We start from the raw sequence: 16,630 nt of genomic DNA on the forward strand, positions 1-16,630 counted from the left end.
AAAGGAAGTGAGGGCGGGGCCAGCGGGGCTCCCGCCCCTCTGCGTTGCCTTGGAGACCGAGTGCGTCCAGCTGCAGTTGAGGCTGGACTGGCCCTGGCTAGTGGTGCCTTCTGCAGGTGGGGCGCCAGCCTCCCTCCATTGGCCGGGTTCAGAGGGGATGGCCGGGGACTGCACCGCGCTCCTCGGTAGGCTGGCGGGCTGGTGGCGTGAGAGGAGCCTGCTGGGTCTTCTCAGCATACAATAGGTGCCTAATTAGCACGGCCAGAGTCAGGCTGCTCCTTCCCTCCACTTCCGCCTCTCTTTGTCCACTTTTGGCGGGGAGTGGGGGAAGGAGGGAGTCAGGGATCCTTCAACTTTGTTCAGCTCCAGTTTGGGGGGGTCAAGGCCAGGTTGAAATCCAAGATGACACCTTGAGCACTTTTCCCAGGAGAGCTTGGGAGAGTGAAGCACAAAACAATAACGATTTATTATTCTGCCCCACCAAAGTCCTCTGGATTTGCACACTGCGTGGCTGGAAGAGCCAGCCTTCTCCGGGAGTTCGGTTCTTGCCGGAGGTTTGTCTCCTTTTTGCTTCTTTGCCACTCCTTACTTTTTGCTTAAAATGAAACCCCTGAGGCTTGAGGGAGGGGGGGCGGGGCTTGCTTTTTCTCAGAGCAGTGGGGTGGGTCCTGCCCCAGCCTGGTTGCCTGCGGGAGGGGGTGGGGCCCGCGGGGGGGCTGGGGGGGGGGGGCGCAGGTCCTAGGCGGAGGACTTGTCCTGGAGGTTGGGGCTTCGGTTTCCAAACCTCAGACATGATTCCCGGACATTGAATTCCTAACAGGGGCGCCCCGTTCAGCCAGCGGCCAAGATGTCCTCAGTGGGGAAGGTGACCCAGGTTCCCAGCGGGAAGGTCTACCAGCAGATCTTCGAGGCTGAGGTAGGTGTGTCCCTTGTGTCCCTCTGTGCCCTCTTCCCTCTGCACCCCAAACCTCCCTCCCTCTGAAGGCTTCTTTGTCCGGGAACCCAATGAAATAAGGGCTTTGAAATTGTTTTGATTTAAAAAATAATTCTTATTGGTTCTTAAAGTGTAGGAATACAATATTAGAATGTCTATTCTTGAAAATTAAAAAATGTACATTAAAGTTTTAGTTAAATTAAAAGTTAAATTATTCAGAAATCGCCAAAATTAACCAGTGGGTGTCTTGGGACCTTTTCCTATGCACCAAAGCGTTTCTAATTTTTCTTTTTAAAACCTGGGTTTGATTCTATAACAGTGTTTTGAAACCTGCTTCCTCCCTGTTAACAGTATTGCACAGACCTTTTGCATGTCAAGGGGCATTAATGCAACTTCAAGATGTTTAGAGGCTGCCCAGTTGTTAATCCAGGACTTCCCATAGTGTATTAAAGTAACACTCTCTTGACAGCCAAATAGGTTGCTGGAATTGCCTTGCCTATAAAAAACTTGTCTGTACAAAACTGCACAGACAAGAACAGTATCTTAAATACACAAACTCGAACCTTCCCTTTGACGTTCTGTACTGCTTATTTAAAAGGAATTTTCATTCCTACTTTGAGCCCTAAATAACGCTCTATGTAGGAGGCTTGGAAATTATAAAAGTATAAGGAGGCCAAAGAAACAAATTACTCACATGATCCTGCTGCCTGGAGGCAGCACACCATTCTTAACATTTGGCACACTTTCTCCTGGTCATTTTTCTATGAGTTTAAAATTTTGAGATCATACTGTATAGTTTGGGTTATAATTTTTTTAAGTTGCGCTTTTAATTAATATGTTTTATGGTATATCATATCGTAAGCATTTCCCTATGTCATAAATAGTCCTTTGTAAGTCTCATTCTTAATAAATGCCTAGCATTATACTGGAGGGACATAAGAAGTTTACTCGACCAGTCCCCTGCTATCGGACAGCCCCGTTTTTCTCATTCCTTGTGATTATAAAAGATGCTAGGATAAGCATCTTGGTCCTCACTAAATTTCTTAACAGATACCCTTCTAGATGGCTGAATGTCTTCTGGGGGGTACTTGCATGGAATGTACCCTAGGGTTGAAGGCCTCCCTGTAAAGTGCCTTCCTGCTGGCAAGTTCTCACGTGTCCTTCTAAGACTGCAGAGTGAGCCCTGGGTGCTGAGGAGTCTGCAGTCCCGACCCCCCACCGGATCTTTTGTGCATTCAGGTGCAGCTGGTCCGCTCTCTGGCAGCCACCAGGAAGCGCGCTGTGGAGAGTTCCATGACCCCAAAGAATGGCAGGAAACCCTTGATGAAGAAGATGGATATTCCTGAAGGGGAGATGATGTGTCCTCGGCAGCGGAAGTGGGCGCACAGCCTACCCAATGACTGGGTCACGGAAAATCCTGTTCTCTACAGGTGGGTCCTGTGGTCCACACTGTACCTCCCCACCCGGGGGGGGGGGGGGTGTGCCAGAGTCTTCAGAGACTCAGAAAGCCCTCACACAAGATGAGTGCCATTTAGGAATGAAGTCCCAGTATCTCCTCTGAGAGAGAGAGGTAATAGCACCTACTTTGCTCCACTGTTTGCTTCTCCCTCTCTTCCTCTTCCTCCCCTCTCAGTAATTATTGATTGAGTGCCTAGGACCAGGTACTGGGTCTGGGGATCCCACTCTCCGGGCACTTGAGGCCTTGATAATAAATAAATAGGCAAGTGCCCCTAAAGGTGGGAAGGCTCTGACCCAGAGGACAGTGGTAGCACAGGGGTCAGGAAAGCCCCTGAGGAGGGGCCTCAGCGGAGACCAGAGGACGAGGGAATAGCTGCATGGGGCAAGGCGCGGAGGCAGGGAGGGTTTGGTCCGCTCTGGAAGGTGAAGAAGTTAGTGGGCCTGGAGGGGAGGGGCGGTAGATGAGGCTGGGATAGGCTTGCAAGACCACAGTCGGGATTTTGGACTACTGAAGTGAGCAGCTGATTTGCCTTTTTAAGGCCTTTCGGCTGTTGTGTGCAGAATGTAGGGAGTGGCAAGAAGAGGCCGGGAGGCCAGGGAGGAGGCTGCTGCTGTCCCTCTAAGCCTGGTGGGGCTACAAGAGGGAGAGTAGGATATTTCCGGTGTATTTTAGAGGCAGAACCCCTCAGACTAGGTGGTGGACTGGAGGGAGGGGAGGCCGAGAGCCCGAGGTCTGTAGCACGAGTGCTTGGGTGGACAGAGCAGGCGCCATTCCCTGAGATGGGCGCATATGGTCTAGGAGCAGGGAGATCAGGACTGAAATTTGAGATTCCTGAGTATGCCATTTCAACTCCCTGAGCTCAGACTCCTCAAGCAGGGCGAAAGGAAAGAAAAGGAAAAGGAGGGCAATATCTTCCTCACCGGGGAGCTTGGGGCGCCTGGAGCTGATCTTCCCTTTGCTCTTCAAGCTCTGAGCAAGCCGCAGTCCCCTCTGGGACTCGGCAGGGGAAGTCCGTCTCTCTCTACCTGTCTTTGTTTTCTCTTTCACCTGCTTTGGGGCAGAGATGACCTGACCTTTGACTCTTCCCAGAGAAATCTCCCCTGAGGCTTCTGACCCTCAGCACCCTTAACTACCTACAGATGGGCAAACCCACTGGCCACCAAGCCCAGACTGGAGGTCAGTGTTCTCTAGCCCATGTGCCTGATGCCCAGTGTGGGGATTGAAGCACAGACGTCTGGGGCCTGTTGATGCTGCCCCTGGCTGTGACTTTGGCTCCTATAAGGGTCTAAGTCCCCTCTCAGCTGACTTGCGAGTTACCTATCGCTCCTAAGGGTCCCCCCTTCCCCAGAGTTTAGCCTAAGGTCACCCATTATCCCAATAACTAGATATAGCATCCATCAGGAGCTCTTAGCATCCACAGGACAGCATTTTAGGAAAGGCATTTTCCATAGAGGGTGCTGGCATTGTGCTGTGCTGGCTTCCCGAGACAAAGTCAGCTCTGCCCTGGACGTAGACCTAGACGACAACTTCCTCTGGCCTGTGACAGGGAGAAAGATGTGTTTGTAACCTGCCAGGCTCTGCCACCCTCAAAATGACTGGGGTCACTAACTCAGCATTGGCGTCTCTCTGAAGTCCCTTGTTCCCTTCTTGAAAGTTCAGCCAGCCAAAGCCAGTGAACCTGTGTATTCATTCACCCAGGGCAGGGCCTCCGGGTGAGCAGAAGAGGAGCCCAAGGTAGGGATAGATCAGCACTAGTGTAGACCCAAGTCCTCGGGTCAAGTGCCTGAGGAGCCAGAGCCATTAGCTCAGTAGTCAGAGCACCCAGGTTCCCAAAGAACCACCTTAGTCCACGGGCACCTGATTGACAAGACTGAAAGACCCACCTCTGGAGGGTCAGTCTAGGCCCTGCAGTCTTCCTTGCTGGTAGGTGTGCAGCGAGGATTGGATGAGAAATGACTAGAAAGCGCTGCACATGTGGAGGCCTGGAGGAATGGCAGGTGTCATTGAGACCTGTTGCATTTCTGTGGTGCTTGTCCTATGGACAGTGCGTTCAGAGATTTTTATTCCAAAGCTAAGGTCATTCTCACTCACCCTGGTCCTCCCTGCTGAGATAGCTTGTTTTGGGGTCTCAGCTTTCTCCTCCCACACCTAAACCCCAAGGACCATGGACCTTGGCATGACACACGTGGGTCAGGGAGTCTCAGCTCTGCTTTGTATAATCACTTCTCTAAGCGCCCTCCCCTCATCCCTGTCAAGGGGGTTATTGTGACTGCCTCATAGGATGATGAGTTGCTGAAGGAGCAAATCCTGAATACTCAGCACTGGCCTGGCTTTCCCAGGCTGATCATGCCCTACTGTCCTCAGTTTCCCCATGTGGAAATGGCTGTTGCCTACTACCCACACTTGGTTTGCAGCCAGAACAGAAGCAGACCCTGATTTCTTGTCTAGGGACCATGGTGCCTACTGGCAGCAGATACCCAGGCAGCGTCTGTTGGGAGTCTGGCATAGCCTCGGGGCTCTCTGGAATGGGGTGGGCCTTATCACCAATATGTGAGGTCTCTCTGAAGACTCCCTTCTGTGCCAGAGCTGCCCTGGGGTAGGGGAGGGGGCTGGGAGTTATTGTTTCCTCTACTTGTACCTCAGGGAAAAGGAAATAATCAAGAAGAAAAAAGCTGAAGAAAGTGAGAGCATCATTGAAGCCAGAGAGGTCCGGGGCCTCATGGACACCATAGGTGAGTCTCTGTTCAGCTATGAGGGCAGGGCTGGCTTTCTCCCCTTGGCTCCTCCCTTGAGCCTGCTCCTCTGGACCTTCTCCTCAGTGCAGGGAGCTGGGGAGGGAGCAGAGGGCTCTGTGCAGTCAGCATTTACTGATGAAAGTCAGTTGGTAAAGGATATTCCTTGCTTTATTGCAATTTCACAAGAGCATTTCATTTTTTTTTTTTTTTAATTTTTTTTTTTTTCAACGTTTATTTATTTTTGGGACAGAGAGAGACAGAGCATGAACGGGGGAGGGGCAGAGAGAGAGGGAGACACAGAATCGGAAACAGGCCCCAGGCTCTGAGCCATCAGCCCAGAGCCTGACGCGGGGCTCGAACTCACGGACCGCGAGATCGTGACCTGGCTGAAGTCGGACGCTTAACCGACTGCGCCACCCAGGCGCCCCTCACAAGAGCATTTCAATCTGCATTGTCTTCCTTCATACTATAGAGGAAGGTTCTTTTCCTTTACGATTAAAAAAAAAAAAAAAAGATACATGCTCACCGTAAGTAATCTCTGCACCCAACATGGGGTTTGAACTTACAACCCTGAGATTGGGAGTCACATGTGCTATCTACCACTGAGCCAGTCAGGCTCACTGTGGAAAAGCAAAGGAAGGAGATAAACAGAAAGGAAAAACTCTCCCTTCGTGATAGCACTGCTTCTCTTCCCAAGAATGTTCCCCACCATGAAATCACATGGTGTCCAGATTCAGGGGACCGCAGAGCACAGGACGGGAATGCAGACTCTAGAGCAGATGGCTCATGTCCAAACCCCTGCTCAGCCACTGCTGTGTTTGTTCTTTAACCCCCATGCCTGAGTGTCCTCACTTGTAAAATGGGGCCGAAAAAATAGAACCTGCCTCTTGGCCTCTTCAGGAGTGGTAATTGAGTTAGAACGATGCCTGGTGCATAATAAGTGCTATGTAAGTGTTGGTTATTCTTATCTGTATATGTATTTGCTTCTATTAACTTTAAAAAAAAAAACATAAATGGTCCCATTCTGTACCTACCATTTGGAAACTTTTTCTGGCATTTAACTGTGTATGTGAGACTTCATTCCTTATAGCACTTACAGATCACCTTTGTTTTTTCTCTTTTTCCTTAAGCCTCTGACACTGTGGCCTGGTTTGGGGGTCCATCTCCTGAACCAAGGCACTTTCTGCCTTGCTGCCTTTTCCTGGGAGCCCTCCCCTTGCTTTGGCGCTCTGAGGGCAGCCTCCTCACCTCTGTTGTTCTCCCCCAGTTCCAGAGAGGATCAGCACAACCACCCTGGACAGAGACTCCAAGAGGCAGGGCTACGAGAGTGCTCTGGGGAGTTTTAAGGAGGAGATTGCTCAGATTGGGATGGTAAGACTCCTCCCTCTCTCCCCTTCTGTTCTGGGGCCATTCTCAAGGCAGGCTTGTCACTGCACCCACCCTCCCTTCCCGCCCAGCTCAGAGGCCCTGAGTGGCTCACCAGTGGTGTGGATGAAATCAGAGTAGCCAGCTTGAGTGGCTCGTGATGAGTGCTCGTTATGAGCACAGCTCTCTAAGTCGGCTACCACTGTTTCTCCCACTTTACAGTTTAGGCTCGCAAAGTCTTGCCTGATTTGGCACATAAGGGGCCAGCTGGGAACTGGACTCCAGGGCTGATGCCAAAGCCCAGCCCATGATCTCCCTACGCAGTCCTACTAATGAGGGCCCAAAGGGCCTGGCCCTCTGGCTTCCCACCCCTCATGCTATCTGGCCTTTTGGTACCACCCTCACTTGGCTCTCTGTTCCTCTCCAGAGACATTCCATCTCTAACCACCCTGGTCCCCAGAATATTCCCTAAATGAGGCCCTTCTTTGCCCTTCTTCTCTGAGCCCTGGACTGCACTCACCACTCTCTCCCCATGTCTTCTCTGACTTCTGTCATTCCCTTGGATTCATGCAGCTGGCTCTGTACCCAAAGCACCAAGAAGCTCCCCCAGCCAGTCGTTGCTTTACTCATCTGTCCCAACTGTATATGAGCCCTACTTTTGTCCATGACTCTGTGGCTTTGGTCATACAACATAACTGAGCCTCAGTTTCCTTATCTGAAGTAAACTTGGAATCCTTTCACTGGCCACTTCTTTAATGGATGTTTGTTGAGCTCCAACCATGGGCCACGCCTGATGTCAGTACCTACTTCACAGGCTGTGGTGAGGACCAAGTGAGTCTGAGGACAAGGGCTTAGCCTAGAGCAGAGTGTCCAGCACATGGCACATGCCCAGATAAATGGTGCCTGCCCTTGTGCTCTGGCTGTGAATAGTAAATCCTAGCTCCTTAGGTCTAGGTAATGATTATTAGTTTTGAGGCAGGACCACAGCTAGCACTTTCCCACCACAGGGCAGAGAATTGGGGAAAGGGACGGGCTCCCCCTGCCCTGGTGGTGTTGAGACCACAGGCATTGCCCTACTGGCCTGTTGTAGGAAATGGAACCTCTCATCTTAGAGCCAGGAGCACTTCTTTTAAAAAAGCTGGCGGCGTCTGATGAGGAAATCGACCAACTCTTCAAAAAGGTGGAAAGCGATATCAACCTCGAAGACTACACCATCCAAGTAGGGCTTCCCTGTCGCTGGGCTTGCCCCACCAGGGTCCCACTCCTTCCCTCCCTGCCATCTGTCCTCCCAGCCTGACCCCAGCTTCTTGGTATAGACCCTGATGGAGCTGTGGGATCAGGTGGCTGAGAAGTTCCAGTTCCAGAAGCAGGGGATTAAGGAGCTGGATGAGACACTGACCTCGACCGAGTTCTCTCGGGCAGATAAAGTGAGTTGGCCTGCGAATGGGCTCTTGGTGATTTTCACCTGTGGGGTTTGTGAGGCATCGTCTCCTTGCTTGCAGGTCTCCAGGAAAAGAAAGTCATTAACAATGACACCTTGTTGTTTCTAGCTCAGAAGCGTGTTGAAGAAATATGTGGAAATCATAGAGAAAACTTCCTATCTCATGCAGCCTGACGTGTACACGCTGATAAATAAGGAAGCCATGGTGAGTGGTTTTCATGTGCAGGGGATCAGCCCACAGAAGGGGCGGGACCTGAGGATGCCCCAGAACCTGGTGTCTCAGGACCGATGGGCTTCTCATGTGTCACATTTCCAACTAACTCGGGTTGGTCGCTTGGGTTCAGAACCAGAGTTTTTGTTAAGTATTTTCAGTAGAAGTCTCTCTAAAGTGCGTGTCCTACATCCCTGCTGTCTTAATCCCGATTACCTAACACAGCAGCACTGGTTTCAGCACTGACGGTTTTACGAGCACCTACTGGGCCGTGTCTCAGCCACCATGTGCAATGCAATAGGTGCTGGATGGTGGAGCTGTCCTGGTCTCAGAGTGGTTTGTGCCCTCACAGGTGACCCCAGCCTGCTCCGTTTGTTTTCCTAGTGGTGCTTGTCTGCCTTCTTGTTGGCCATCAGCGTCTAGTGCCGAACCAGGCCTGTCTCCGGTCTCTGTCCCCACTGCTTCCCTGTCCACACCCCACCCTCGCCCAGCTGCTTTCTTTGGGTGTAGAAAACAAGAAATTCAAGGTTGCTCATAATATTTCCAAAGTCAGAGTTAAGCCCGACTCCTCTGCCATGTGAAAAGACACTATGTATGGATGTTTGTGTGTGTATGTATTTTCTTCAAATATAATTAACATGCAGTGTTATATTAGTTTCAGGTGCACAGTACAGCGATTCAACAATTCTGTGCATTACTCGGTGCTCATCATGACATGTGTACCCTTAATCCCTTTCACCTGTTTCACCCATCCCCCCACCCCCCTCCCCTCTGGCAACCATCAGTTGTCTGCAGTTAAGAGTCTGGTTTTTTGTTTGTCTCTTTTTTTTCTTTGTTTGTCTCTTAAATTCAACAGATGAGTGAAATCATACGATATTTGTCTTTCTTTGTCTCACTTATTTCACTTCGCATTATACCCTCTAGGCCCATCCATGTTGTTGCTTCCTTTGGCTACTCAGAAGCACATTTTGCTTGCGTGGGCTTCTAGGGCCTGTGCAGAAAGCCGGGCTTGCGGAGGCCTCCCGGCACTACACGGGGTGAAAGGAACCCAGCACTCAGAATCACAGATGGGCTCCTGTTCGGGTCCACATCTTGGAGTCCTGGATGAAGCACAGACAGGGAGTGAGCACAGACCTCCCTCTCCACTGCCCAGACACACAAGCTCCCAAACTAACTCCGCTCCTGCACTTGGAACTCCCTGCCCATAAAACAGGGGTAACGATACTTAAACCAGTACCCGTTGGGGGGAGGGGGTGACAAAAGAGGTCTCAGCAGTAGCCACTGTCATTTGAAAGAAGCAAGAGTTCCTAACTTTTATCCATTTGATCCCTTAGGTGGGGTCAGAGCAGTATCCCGGGGATGTTTCAATGTCTGGCGTCCATATGCTTATTTTACTCATTACAACAACAGGCGCTTGCTACTTCCTCTATGTGCATTTATCTCATTTAATTTCGCAGAATCCCTGTGCTGCCAGTAGCATTATCTTCGCCTTATGGCTGAAGAATTGGAGGTTTAGGAAATACCTGCCAGTCCCCCTCTCCCCCCCACCACCAGCTAGGAAGTAGAGCCAGCAATAAACCTCAGGTTCCAGCGAAAATTGTTACTGGAATGTCTACCGCCTGAGCTTGGCAGGTTCCCACCCTTGCTCCAGGGCGGTGCCCCGAGAGCTTTGGGGAATTCTGGAGACATTTGGCTGTTCCACTCCCTGGGGGCATGGGAGAGACTGCTCTCATTGAAGGGGGCAGGCTACTAAAAGCAGAACAGTACCACACCATGAAGAATTGTCCCCACTGCCATGCCAAGGATGCCCGGTGAGGATCACTGGGAGGACTGCAGAAGAATGTTCTAGCCCTGGTCTCATTTGGTAATTGGGTCTTCGTTCTCATCACAACCGTAGATGACTGGTCCCTGATGGCATGAGCACTCTGCTTTTGGAACAAATTCATTTAAAGAAAAGGAAAGAAAACAGCTAAACACTAAGAACCCACTGGAGTACGTATCTCCAGTGAGCTAAAATCAGCTTCTTTAACAATCTGATACGGTCTTGGGGCTGGGTTGAAGGCACATGCTTAAGTCAAGGTTCATAGGTGAGTCTTCAGGAAAGACCCCTGTTACAGTCCACGGCTGTTCAGCCCCAGGCAACTTCCGTGAGTGCCCAGTGACTCCTCAGTGCCCCTCAGATGCTGCCACTGCCCTACTCAGGCCCACTGGGCCCCAGGGCCTCTGTCGGCACCTCACCTGGCCCCTCTGCAGCCTCCCCCTGTCCGTCTCCAACTGAACCTTGTTCTGACCTTGGAGCGCCCCCACCTCATGTAGAGCCTGCCCACCTGTACCACAGGTCATAAACCAGGCCCTCCTGGGCAACCGGAGGGCCATCGCCCAGCTGTTTGTCAACCTGATGGAGGCCACGCTGCAGCAGGAGCTCGAGGGCCATCGCCGCTGGCAGGGCCTGGTGGACACCTGGAAGGTTCTCAAGAAGCAGGTCCTGGTGCAGAGTTTCAGGTCCGTGTCCGCCCACACTTCCCGCAGCCTCCCCCCAGCCCACCTGGAAGGCCGGCCCAGCAAGCCGGTGGTCCTCACCCTCCTTTCTGTCCTCGCTCCAAAACACTCCCGTTCTTCTGGGGGTAAAAATATGTGCTCTTTTCTTTGTTAAAAGTTAAAGTAGATAAAAGTATAAAAAAGAAATTAAAAATCATTACTAATTTCTCACCACAGTGAGAAGCACAGCTGATATTTTGGTGTATTTCTTCCCAGGCTTCTTTAGACCCATACTGTATATGTCACTTTCTGTCTTATTTTCTTCATAAATGTTATCGCATAAGCATTTTCTGAATTATCACAGTACAAATTGTTTGAAAACACCCGTCTGATTATCTGCCCAATTTCCATTCGACTGTTACTCAGAACCCTGTGTTACTGGGCCAAGACGAATGGCGGTCCCTCAGGCTTTGGTCCCCATGGGAGCAGGGGTGAAGAGAGGGCTCATCTCCCTGCTTCCTCTGCCAGGTGGCACTTCTGTTAATACCGACACAAGGATCCTGCAGCTTTTGGCCAACAAACAAGGCTTTCTTTTGCTTGTCAGGTCAAGACGTTTGAGGATGCCAAAGAATGTCTGTCTGTCTGTCTGTGCTGTGGGTCTGGGGATGGGAGGCCATCTGTACACCTGGATTTCCAGATGGAGAACACCGGAGTCTGACACCCCGGGTGAAAGAAAAGCGTACTAAGACCTGGCTCCACCTGTACTTTCCCTGTGACCTTGATCAAGCACTTGAACATTTCGGAGCCTTTCTCTCCTTATGCAGACAGGCAAGATGATGCGCCAGTGATAGGGTTTCAGTGATGATCAGCAAGGTGCTCTATGGAAAGTGACTGGTCTGGGTCTGGGCCTGGAAGTTACAAATGTCAGTAATCATCCACAGTGATGGCAGGAGCTGGCATTTACTGGGCAGTTCCCGTTAGTCAGGCATGGTGCTAAGGGCTTTGCTGACTGGGTCCTACTGTGGAAGGTATTCTCATTAGCTCCGTTACAGAAGAGGAAACAGATTCAGAGGAAGGGACTGACTTGCCCAAGGTCACAGAGCTGGCTGGCCACAGTCGGGACCCACACCCGGATCTGTGCCCAGTGGTCCCATGCTCTTCACTCCAGAGTCTCGCTGGTGGCCCCCTGGCTCTTCGATCCCCCCTCTCATCGTTGCCCCAGAGGCCTACAATGGGGAGGGAGGGGCTGAAGTGGTGTAAGGGTGCTTAGATTGTGAATGTTCTTACCATGGGCCTCATCCCCTCTTTCCCACCCCCCCACCCTGCTCCTCCTCTCCATGGTGCCAACGTGTCTGGACACCCAGTGAGTTCATGGCCAGTGAGAGGATCCGGGCTCCTCCAGATGTGAAGAAGGAGATAGAGAGCATGCTGAAGAACCAGAAAGCCCTGCAGCAAAAGCGGCTGGAGCATCTCTGCACCATCTGGTACAATGAGAGGGGTCCCTGGGGAGGGGTGCCTTTGGGGGTCCATGGGGGAGGCAGTCACAGTCCTCAGCCTTGACCCTTCTCTTGGGGCATCCTCCAGGCCCGGCCATCTCCTTGTTCTCTGGTCCTGCGCTGGCTGGCTGGGCCTTTGTTCTGGGGCATTCCAGCCCCAGTGGTGACAAAGAACATGACACATTTGCTGGGGAAAGAAGTTTAGTGTGACTGTGCCGAGAAACATGGAAGGAGGCAATGGCAAAGGGGGTGGGGTGTTAGTGGGGGAGGAGGGGCCAGGTTAAGGGGTTGGATTTTTTTCTAAGATCTGGTGGGGAGCAGAGTGTCTCCAACAGCCCTGCGGTTTCGGGGGTGAGTTGGAGGGTCTGAGGCTGAAACCTGGAGGTCAGTGAGGAGGCTGTTGCCATCAGACAGGGAACCTGTTAGAGGCTGTGGATGTGTAGAGGCCCACTCAGTTCTGATCCTTAATAAGCTGTTTGGTGAGGGGCACGGTGAATGTTCTAGACCTTGGAAGCCCACTATGTGGGGGTCCTATAGCATCCACCCTCAGTAAAGGGATGGAGCATGTGTGGTTCTGCAAGTGAAGACACTTCACATGCTGGGAAATGCTCCTCCTTTTCCTGTGAAACTTGGGCCCTCCTACCCCTAACCCTGGTAACCCTGGGTTACCCTCTTGTCTCCCCACCACAGAACCTAAGTTCTCCTAAGTATCAGTGACAATTAGAACCTCACACAGTCTCCTCCAGGGCAGACACATTTTCGTGCAGGTGTAAAATTAACAAGGTGAATAAAAATCTCAACATAAAGTAAATCGCTTTTCTTGTTTCCTGTAAGTCTATATTAATTTAAAATTTTTTAAGTTTATTTGTTTATTAGAAAGAGAGAGACAGAGAGGACGAGCAGGGGAGGGGCAGAGGGAGAGGGAGAGAGAAAGAATCCCAAGCAGGCTCAGCACCATCATTGCAAAGACCGATGCAGGGCTCAAACTCACGAACCGTGAGATCATGACCTGAGCCTAAACCGAGTCAGACGCTTAACCTACTGAGCCACCAGGTGCCCCACTCTATATTTATTTCTGACTCTGAGTCCCTGAACTGGGCAAAACTCTGTTTTTCTTGGGGTCCTGTCCATGGAGGGGAACTATGAAACCCCATCCAATGCAGGCCTGGTGATAGAGTCTGTTCCTCTATATTTGATCCACCCACATGCCTGAGGGCAACTGCTGCCCTTTCCAGACAGCTGGATGCGAGACTCTTGAGGCTACCCTGAGCCCGAATGTCCTCATGCCCAGGCAGTGTTTCCCTCCGGGGACCTGGGTCTTGGCAGCTGCCCCCACAGTCTTCCACCAGGAAGCAGGACCCAGGCTGCCACTGCCAGGCACCTGCCATCCTCTCTGTCCACCCCTGCCTCCAGCCCCCTTCTGTTGGGTGAGGAGAGAACCCTGATCCTCGGCTCTCAGCTGCCAGCGCATCTCCCCCTGCAGGGCTCTCGGCCCACTCCAGCTCAGGCTTCCATCATCAGTGCTCTAGGCTCTCCCCAGAACTTAGTCTTTGAGAACAAAGTCCAGAAAGATTTCTACGCTGCTGTCTTTTCTGCACCACCATATCTCTGACAGACTGTGAACATGGCGCTGGCTGGCTACCTGCCTGAATGGAAGGGAGAGACAGGGCCAAAGACACAGAGAAAAATGTATTCCCTGGTGCTTCTGGACACCACTGGGAAACACTATAAAATGGCAGCATCTGCAGGCAGAGCATGGAGCTGGTGTGTGACTCAACCTGACCTGAGGAAGTTGGAGGCTACTCTATGAAATCAGAGGCAAGGGTGTGCAGATATGCGACCCAGCAGCTCCTTCAAAGGGAGTATAGAAAGGGGTGAAGACACAATTTGTGTCTGGTGGTGTATACTACAAACACAGGCTGGAACGTACAACTTAAAGTTGCAAAGCCTTGATCATAGAATTCCAGCGAGTGTCTAGAGCGAAGGTTTGGGTTTGTGGTTTGTTTGCGCGAGGAGGTCTTGATAACACCCACAAAGCACGCTGTGTAGATACCCACCTATGCCTTCCTGACCTGTCAAGCAGCCAGGGAGACTTCTAATCCAACCCAGGGAACTGCCTCATATGGGATTCCATACCCCATCCTGACCCATAGCTCCAGGCCTTACTTCTGAAACCCCAGGGCCCCAGACCTTGTAGGAATCCTTGCTTCTCTGCTTATGCACGGAACCTCTGCAGCCTTGTGGGCAGTGGTGGCTCAGGGCTGGGGAGTCTTGATAAGATTCCCAGGGCCCCTGTGAGAGAGTTTTCCAAAGTCCTGGGAGAATTCCCGTTGATAACTTCGATGCATTCCCATTAACTAAACACCAGACTTTTTCAGAATCCACCAGTTTTTCTACCATTGTCCTTTTTCTATTCCAGAACCCCACCCAGCATATAATACTGCATTCAGTATAATGTTTAGCTTTGAGACGATGCCGTGCACACTCTGTAGCTATCTTTTGCTCTTTACTGTCCCACCATGAATAAGCAGGGTGCCTAAGACCATCCTGGGTTACATGTCTTGTGCTAGTATAATCATTAGTAGAATCCCTCTCCATTGTCAAAAATGTCCTGGTTTGGCAATAAATTATATAGTCCTCCTAGCCATACGCATCTTTCGACACCGTTAAACACCACCCAAAATTTAGTGGCTTAAAACAACCAGAATTTCTTGTTTCTCGCTATTCTGCAGGCTGTTTCCCACAGGATGCTCCCCCTGGTCTGTGCTGGCTTGGCTGGGCCTGGATGGTCTAGAGTGGCCTCACTCCTGCATCTGGAGCCTAGGCTGGGGCAGCTGAGGTTCTTTCCACTTGCTCTCTCAGTCTCCAGGAGGCTAATCCCAGCTGGGAGGCCTGGTGGTGGTGGCAGAGTCTGCCTGTAACAGGAGAGGGCAAGGCAAATACCCAAGCCTTTCCAACTCTGCCTCCACTTGTTTGCTAATGTCTCATTGGCCAAAGCAAATCACGGGGCCAAGCCCAGCCCCAGGGGTGGAGAAATAGACTGATGGGAGGAGCTAATGATATTGTCCATCTTTCAGTCTGCCACACTATTTTTTTTTCTTTGAGAGAGCGAAGGCAAGCAAGCCAGAGGGGAGGGGCAGATGGGGTTTTGGGGGGTAGGGCAGAGGGGAAGAGAGAGAGAATCTCAAACAGGCTCTGCACCGTCAGTGCAAAGCCCCAGTGCAGGGCTAGATCTCACCCTTCCTGAGATCATGACCTGAGCAGAAATCAAGAGTTGGAAGCTTAACTGAGTGAGCCTCCCAGGTGCCCTACCACAGTATTTTTTAAAATATGTTTATTTATTTTGGGGAGAGCACAAGTGGGGGAGGCGCAGAGAGAGGGGGACAGAGGATCCCAAGGAGCCTCTGCTCTGGCTGACAGGTTGACAGCACAGAGCCTGATGTGGGGCTCAGACTCATAAACCCTGAGATCGTGACCTGAGCTGAAGTTGGCCACTCAACTGACTGAGCCACCCAGGAGCCCCCCTGCAACACTATTTTTAATGACTTCAGAAGAGAATTCACCATACTTTACTTAGATCCCTATTGTTGGATATGAAATTTATTTATGATTTTTTGAGTGCTTATAAACAGTACTGTTAAGCAACTCTCTTAATGCATAAACCTTGTATGCATTTCATATCGTTATCTTGGATTCTATTCCTAGACGTAGACTTCCTTTCTTTGTCAAGTGATGTGAATTGTTTGTTTTTTTTCCCATTAGGAAAATTCAATTTGATTTTCTAAATAACAGACTTGTTGATATTAAAAAAGACCTTTTATGAGTGATATTTTTTGGCATCAGGAATCCCCAGCACATCATTTGTTTCTTCAGTATTTATATAGATACTACTCTGGGGCTACATTCCTTGAAGATGCTACCAATTCTGGTAAGTGAACATTTTACCCAAGCGTGGCTTACTTGTCATATCTTCCTTCCCCAGTGACCTTCTGCCCCCCAATTACAGCAAAGCTCAGCTGACTGAATGGCATTCTTCTCTCAACTCCCTAAATAAGCACCTCGGTGAGTGAAGTTTGTGGGATTCCACTCGGGTCTCTTCAGAACTCTGTTCGAGTAGTAGCCAATCATTTCTGTGAGAGTCTATCATGAATTCAGGGGTGAGGGCAAGTCCCCCTGGAGGAAGGAGGGAATGTAGATGGAAGAGTGAACTCTGGGAGTTCATGTAGGATCTCTGAAACCTTGCCTGGTAGAGCCCTCTTCCTCCCTCCCACAGCTTCCTGGTCACTGCCCAGCTGGCAGCCACACCAGCCACACACTCTGACCCCTGAACCTTGACCCCAGCAAGGAGTCAGAGCAATGGCTCCAATGACCTCCTGTGAGGACAGCTTGGGGGTCAGATCCTAAGCATGTGAGATGTCAAACATGTGTTCTTGCAGTCAGAGAGATGTGGGTTTTACCCCCCAGCTCTGTGTTGTCCCAGCAATATGACCCTGGGGGAGTCATGGTGTCTC

At 50.9% G+C, this 16,630-nt stretch overlaps 1 protein-coding gene across 1 annotated transcript in view; it reads left to right on the forward strand.

Annotated features, from left to right (window-relative positions):
* Positions 1–434: 434 nt before the first annotated feature.
* The window catches only part of CCDC180 (coiled-coil domain containing 180), a 65,327-nt gene continuing 49,131 nt past the window's right edge, over positions 435–16,630 (forward strand). The window contains exons 1-11 of the mRNA XM_086683553.1: positions 435–554; positions 821–916; positions 2,174–2,364; positions 5,037–5,125; positions 6,396–6,499; positions 7,584–7,712; positions 7,810–7,920; positions 8,044–8,139; positions 10,484–10,647; positions 11,988–12,107; positions 16,102–16,181. Of these exons, the coding sequence (XP_086539679.1) occupies positions 848–916; positions 2,174–2,364; positions 5,037–5,125; positions 6,396–6,499; positions 7,584–7,712; positions 7,810–7,920; positions 8,044–8,139; positions 10,484–10,647; positions 11,988–12,107; positions 16,102–16,181 (1,153 nt within the window). The 5' untranslated portion in view covers positions 435–554; positions 821–847. The remainder of the gene's footprint in view (positions 555–820; positions 917–2,173; positions 2,365–5,036; positions 5,126–6,395; positions 6,500–7,583; positions 7,713–7,809; positions 7,921–8,043; positions 8,140–10,483; positions 10,648–11,987; positions 12,108–16,101; positions 16,182–16,630) is intronic.

The sequence above is a fragment of the Puma concolor genome, chromosome D4 (assembly GCF_028749965.1).
Source record: "Puma concolor isolate L17-30 chromosome D4, mPumCon1.1.hap2, whole genome shotgun sequence".
Taxonomy (NCBI): domain Eukaryota; kingdom Metazoa; phylum Chordata; class Mammalia; order Carnivora; family Felidae; genus Puma; species Puma concolor.